General features: G+C 35.6%; 2 protein-coding genes across 2 annotated transcripts in view; one reads left to right on the forward strand and one right to left on the reverse strand.

Moving 5' to 3' along the window:
• Positions 1-601: 601 nt before the first annotated feature.
• rwdd2b (RWD domain containing 2B) lies at positions 602-4,133 on the reverse strand. The gene is made up of 4 exons (XM_024277094.2): positions 3,703-4,133; positions 3,541-3,608; positions 1,335-1,697; positions 602-1,261 (listed from the first exon to the last, which is right to left on the reverse strand). The coding sequence occupies exons 1-4, from the start codon at positions 3,910-3,912 to the stop codon at positions 1,015-1,017; spliced, it is 888 nt and encodes a 295-aa protein (XP_024132862.1). The 5' UTR covers positions 3,913-4,133; the 3' UTR covers positions 602-1,014.
• Positions 4,134-4,223: 90 nt separating this feature from the next.
• Positions 4,224-6,514, forward strand: part of usp16 (ubiquitin specific peptidase 16) — a 4,804-nt gene continuing 2,513 nt past the window's right edge. Inside the window, 10 exon segments of the mRNA XM_024277095.2 lie at positions 4,224-4,366; positions 4,450-4,518; positions 4,603-4,799; positions 4,877-4,980; positions 5,057-5,169; positions 5,245-5,471; positions 5,548-5,640; positions 5,725-5,855; positions 5,951-6,038; positions 6,385-6,500. Coding sequence (XP_024132863.1) covers positions 4,455-4,518; positions 4,603-4,799; positions 4,877-4,980; positions 5,057-5,169; positions 5,245-5,471; positions 5,548-5,640; positions 5,725-5,855; positions 5,951-6,038; positions 6,385-6,500 — 1,133 coding nt within the window. The 5' untranslated portion in view covers positions 4,224-4,366; positions 4,450-4,454.

Here is a 6,514-nt window from a genome sequence, read left to right on the forward strand (position 1 = left end):
TTAAAAAGGTGGGAAGTGTCAGAGCATTTGACAATTGTTTGTCTTACTTAATACAAATAATAAATAAAAATTGAAATCCACAATAACTTATTTTTAAAGTTACCTGGACAGAAAATTATACTTTAAAAAAAAAAAAAAGTATTTATTTTACAATTTTAATAAATTCAGTGAAAAATTACAATGAATTGTATTCAATTGATGAGCAGAACAGTGATTATGCAAAACTTTCCTGATTTATTTACCAAAATAAAAGCATTATTTGCCCTTTTTAAAATGAATTTGACGATATTTAACATTTAATATTTAACCTGAGTTAGAATAGATGGTCTTTTTTATCCAACCAGTGAATTTACACCATCATTACATTAGGAGGCTGCCAACTTTGATTACCTACTGCTGCCATCTACTGTGTGCTGCAGATGTAGCTATTGTGCAAAGAAAATATTGTTTTTTAACCATGGTCTTTGTTCTGCAGTTTTAAAAAAAAAAGAAAGGTAATTTTCTAAATCAAACACGTGTTTTTGAATGGGTTTCACCTTTAGAAAGATTTCTGGTTGGGTTGTAGGACTTTTAATAAAAGAGGGCCTTGAAAAAAGATGCATTTTTTTCATATGTATTTTATTCTCTGCTAACAAAACAGTTGACAAATGAAAAATAAAATCACTTATTTAATCTGTTTTGATTAATTTGTGCAATTCTTCAGACAATAAAACTCAGGTAAAACTTTCAATAGTTTTGTCCTGAGAGGAAAGAAGTTTTTTGATCAAAAAATAATAACATCCTAAATAATTAAAAATGGAAAGAAGACAATGTTTTAACTGGATCGTTTTGGCAGAGCTCCATGTTCTTATTAGTTGGGCCACAGGTGTATTTGGCAGGAGTCATAAAAACAGATTTTTTTTTTCAAAAATGTGTTTTTATGTTCCATTTAAGATCTTGAATGTGACTCATAAACATGTTTAATTCTGCAGATAATTATATAAAGTAAACTGTTTATTGTTCTCTGATATACCGTTATCTCCCTTCAATGCCGAAATACATTTGAAAGACTTCACAGCAGCCTTTTTCATTGAGGAAGTGGTAGAGCTGTCCGAGGTCCATGTGGTTGCCTCTGCTCCCGTGAGGGTCAAACATGGCCTCTTCGAAGGTGGAGAACTTCCGAAGGGAGTCCATGCTCGGAGCAGCTTTGCCGTCCTCACCTTGAAGTGTAATATCCTCTCGATGTCGAATCATGATCTTTTTCCACGTCAGAACCTTCACTCTGAAACCGGAAAAAGTTTGGATATTCACGCGTTTTCACTTCATCGAGTTTCAGTAAAAACTGCTCAACACACCTGGACCAAAACTCCTCACAGGCCGGTTGAGGCCCTTCTACGCACACAATGCCAGGTTTCCCAGGCATGCTGAATCCTGACAGGCCCAACTCCTTAGACCACTCCAGGATGTTCTTCCTTTTTGACTTGTTGTAGATGTGGTGACTGTAGATCCACAGCCGGCTGAACACTTCCTGTGCCACCAAGGAGGAGGTGGCAGGAGTCACCGTTTTAAGAGCAGTAGCTGCTAATAAGCTCTGAAGGCTGTCTTTCACCCAGTCCACGGCAGCAAGCACACACACTTCCCCTTGGCAGTTTTCCATGAGATACTTTTTGAGATCTGCCTGGAGCTGTGCCTGCTGGGCTCTACTGAGACCAGAACTCCTGGAGGATAAAACACACAGAACAGGAAAAGGGGTTTAAGGCTATAGGAGCAGGAGAGTTCAGGTGTTAACAAAAACTTTATGTCCTTTTTATATAAAGAAAAAAAATAGCAGTATCATAAAAAACTAATGGGATAAGAAAAGTTAAAATATTTACCAAAAGTAGAGCTATTTAAAGACTAAAAATGAATGATTACCGTATTTTACGGACTATAAGTCGCGGTTTTTTTCATAGATTGAATGTCCCTGCGACTTATACTCCAGTGCGACTTATATACGAATTTTTAATGATGAGATATGGACCGTAAGTCTAGAGTGCCCTCTTATGGTAATCTCTGCAATTACTTTATTTACTTTAGTTATTCAGACGTGACACAGAGGACGAAGAATTTAAGGGATTTAGTGATATGGAGTGAGATTGCGTGCAATTAATTACAGTAAAGATACAAAGTTGATGAGTTCTTGAGGCTATAGTTAAATAAAACTGTTATGTTATATAAATGCTACATCTTTTCGTTTTTTTCATGATGCTAATATGTGAATATGTGTTGACACATATTCAGCCTGTTTTCTATTCACTTATGAATGTTATAACTTACCTTCCAGGATGATGTAATATCGTTTTTTTCAACCAGTTTGTAAAATAAATTACTTGAAAAAAATGCGACTTATACTCCAGTGCGACTTATGTATGGTTTTTTCTTCTTCATTATGCATTTTTTGGCCCCTGCGACTTATACTCCGGTGCGACTTATAGTCCGAAAAATACGGTACATAAAAAAGATATTTATAGCAAAAAAAATAACTGATTGTTAAGCAATATATGTTTAAACTAGTTGTGGTGTTTTTTGCATTTAAACTGTCAGAAAATGGTTTGTACGTTTAAAATTCAAGAGGAGAATCTTTTCCTGTTGTAAAAATGAGGCTTACCTAATATTTCTAAGAATATATTTGTTGTTCCTAAATATTTTTGCTGGTGTGAGCTAAAATTTTACTAAATATTTTAATTTTTATAACGACATTGCCTCATTAACTAAAAGAAAAACTCAAATCCCATTTTTGTGGAGTAGTTTGTTGTTACATAACAAACATTTTTATTTATTTCTCAGGGACAGTACATATTAAAAGCATCACGGAATAAGCTAGAATCAGCTCAGAGGCTATTATACTTTGTTGTCCCTAAACAGATGTTAAAATTGTCCATCTAAAAGTATAAAAATAGTTTAAAAAAACAATTTAAATTATAAATACAATCACGAGACAATCAATAAAAGGAAATTATTCTAAAATCCTATTTAAAATGACAGGATGATGAATACAATGTCATTTTTTTGGTGTTTAAAGTGTGCTGAAAGATCAATTTTTTATAAATTTGGGCTCAAATGGTGAGAAAATATTTATAATCCTTAATGGAAAAAAAATAGTTGTTGACCAAAAAGTACTATTTAGTTAGCTATTTGCAAACTTAAATCTGGTAGAAAAATAATGTTTGTCCTTAAAATCTCAATTATTCATGCAGAGTACAGGAAAACATGATTTTTTTTTTTGTGTGTTTAACATTTAAATTAACTGCAAAAAATGGATTTGCTGCTTTATTTTGACCGCTTTTCATTCACAGTCTATGCAACATTACATTTTTAATCAAAATTATGGGTGTAACGTGTTATTTCTGGCAATATGTAAGCGCTTAATTGACCTCTGAAAAGTTTGTATTGACAAATTAGTGACTTAATAAGTTATAAGATTTAAATTTATAAAATTTTGCTTAACAATGATCTTTTTGATGCATTTAAACCCTGAGCAGCAGATAATTTACCAATAAAAGTGACCAAATGGGGGCTTACCGCACTGTAATATCTGGCAACACACTGGGATACTCGGATGGATAAGCGCACGACAAAATGATCTCCATCTGTGGTAGATCAAGATCAATAGAAACAAAAATAATTGGAAAACGAGTCATTTCGGCTCTGATGGTGGTGATGATAAATACATTTAAGTGTTACCCCTTCAGTCCCTGCAGAATCAAACTTCTGCTTGATGAGGAACTGAGGTCTGGAGGAGGCAGGGGCACAGTCTGTCGGAGACTCCATGTAGCTTCTCAGCTCTGCTAGCGCCAGTTGGTCGGTGAGCTCCAGCTCCTCCTGGCTGGGGAACATGCTGGTCAACAGCTCCAACTCTGCCACCTGAGCTTCTGCCCACTCCAAGTAAGACATGTTGGAGCTCAAAATAATAGGTTTGCTAGCTTAAATACAGACCCAATGGCGTGTACACACACTTCATGGAGCCAAATGTATGTTTTAAAATTACTTAAAGGATAAAAAATATTAATTTAAGAAAACATTTAAGTAAACTCAAGTCCCGATATGGATTCGAGGACTAGTTTGTCTGTAACACATGATTAGCTTATAGTAGTTCCTGTTGCGTTGTTTCAGCACGAACTCCTATGAGCGACACACACCGGAAGTGGACGAGCTACACGAACAGTCAGCGTAGATTTCATTTATTTTCAACTAATTTCCATCTACTCTTTAGCATCTTGACTGCTACTCGCGGAACTGTACGTATTAAAACTACTTAAGAATGTCAATTATATTTATAAAAACTGAAAGGATGTGTTTTTCGAAGTAAACGAAACTGAAAACGCATGCGTAGCCCCCGTTGGACACGGTAAGTTGGCAGCTTGGAGTCTAATTTATACAATTTAAAGAGTTTGTTTTACTTTAGTTGTCTTTGTGCTGTTTGTTTTTAAGGGGAAATGGGGAAAAAGCGGGGTAAAGACAGGAGCTCCAGAGGGGATGAGGACGACTTTGAACTAACCGGTATAAACATGATCATCTTTTATTGATTATAACTTTTACTGTAAGACCCATCTTTTTGATTATTTTTTATGTTACCGGTTGTAGTTCCATCCTGTAGGCATATCAAGACTGGGGCAGACCAAAGTCTGTTAAAGAAGCTCTCTGGGATCTCTGACTGGACGAACTGTCAGGACTGTAAGCATGAAGAGAATAAAGAAAACGACAACACAACTCTGCAGCAGGACTCTGAAGAGGAAAAGGAACCTGCAGGCATTTGGATGTGCTTGAAATGTGGCCATAGGGTGAGTTTGTTGTGGTCATTTGGTGTTTGATATTAAACCCTTTTAGTTTTATTGACCATAAGCATCTTTTTTGCAAGGGATGTGGAAGAAACTCTGAGAACCAGCATGCAATCAAACATTATGAAACTCCACGGTCAAGTCCGCATTGCCTAGTGATCAGTTTGGACAACTGGAGTGTTTGGTAGGTATCACTTTTTTATAATTCCCACATCAAATTTAAAAATGTTAATTTTTTGTCAATTTTGTTCTTATTTTAGGTGTTATATTTGTGATGATGATGTTCAGTACTCGAGAACCGGGCATTTAGCTCAGCTGGTGACTAACATAAAAAAGCAAAGTGGTGCAGACCCTGTGAAGAGACCAGAAAAAAGTAAGAATCAAACAACAGTTTCTTTTTATTTTGAAATACTTTTCTTTTTAAGCATGTCCATTTCTATATATTTAGAAGTGAAGGACGAAGCGAGTGTTTTGGAAGCCAAGGAAAACTCTGAGACCGCAAACACAGAAAACAAGAGCGAGAATAAAGAGAACAGCAGCAATAAAAACAAGAACATCATGAAGGAAAGGGCTGAGAAAACACAAAACTGTATCACGACTGAAGGAAACGTTGTCATTCCGGTGAAAGGCCTAAGCAACCTTGGAAACACTTGTTTCTTTAATGCTGTCATTCAGGTAAAACTTATTCTTAACTTGTCTAACTTGAAGACAAATACATTTTATTAACAATTATTCTTATTGTCTTTCATAGAATCTTTCCCAAACTCAACTTTTAAGAGAAACTCTCAACAAAGTGACTGGAGAAAAACTAAATCTGGACATCAAACCTGCATCTTTGGATCTGGTGTGTAATACTTGACTCTTTTTTAAAAATCCTAAATACAATATTTGACCTGATTTAAAGTCCTTTCATTTCCTGTGATTGTAGGAACCTATCGTGGTGACTTTAGAGCAACCCGGATCTCTGACGTTGGCAATGTGTCACCTGCTGAATGAGATCCAGCTGTCCAAGAAGGGTGTGGTAACACCACGAGAGTTATTCACACAAGTGTGTAAAAAGTAAGTCAAGTCTAGATTGAAAATAACCCAATAAGGCAAAATAAACACAAGCTGTTGCATTAGAAGAAGTTCATCCTTTCGTCTGATCCCTGCAGGGCTCCCAGGTTCAAAGGATTTCAGCAGCAGGACAGTCAGGAGCTGCTGCGCTACCTGCTGGATGGGATGCGGGCTGAAGAGCAGAAGGTGTGTATTCTGTTTTTGACTACATCATATGAAATGAAAAATATCTAATCAAAAAGTCCACAACAGTTAGTTCAATATAATTCTCCTGATTTGATTTGACATATTAGAATAGGTGTGACTACAAAAAATTTTCATTGAAAAACTTGGTTTCCACATAGAATTCACAGTGTCACTAAATGTGTGGCGGTGCATTCTGGGATGACTTATACAGTGGACTTAACGGTCATATTTCAACATACACACTTATTTTTGTTTTGTTTCCTTATTATTTATTGCAATCTGATTTGGTTCTGGTTTATGGTCTTTTTTATGGTCTTTAGTGTCGACTTAATTTGTGTTTTTTCAGAGAGTAAACGCAGGAATAATGGAGGCGTTGAAACTGGCAAATGAAGATGCAGATGGAGACCAACTGAAAACAGTAGCAAAAGGTGAATAACCTGGTCTGTGTCTTGACTGTTTTTTTTTTTTTTTTTTTT

This window comes from Oryzias melastigma, linkage group LG13, assembly GCF_002922805.2.
Source record: "Oryzias melastigma strain HK-1 linkage group LG13, ASM292280v2, whole genome shotgun sequence".
In the NCBI taxonomy this organism is placed as follows: Eukaryota; Metazoa; Chordata; class Actinopteri; order Beloniformes; family Adrianichthyidae; genus Oryzias; species Oryzias melastigma.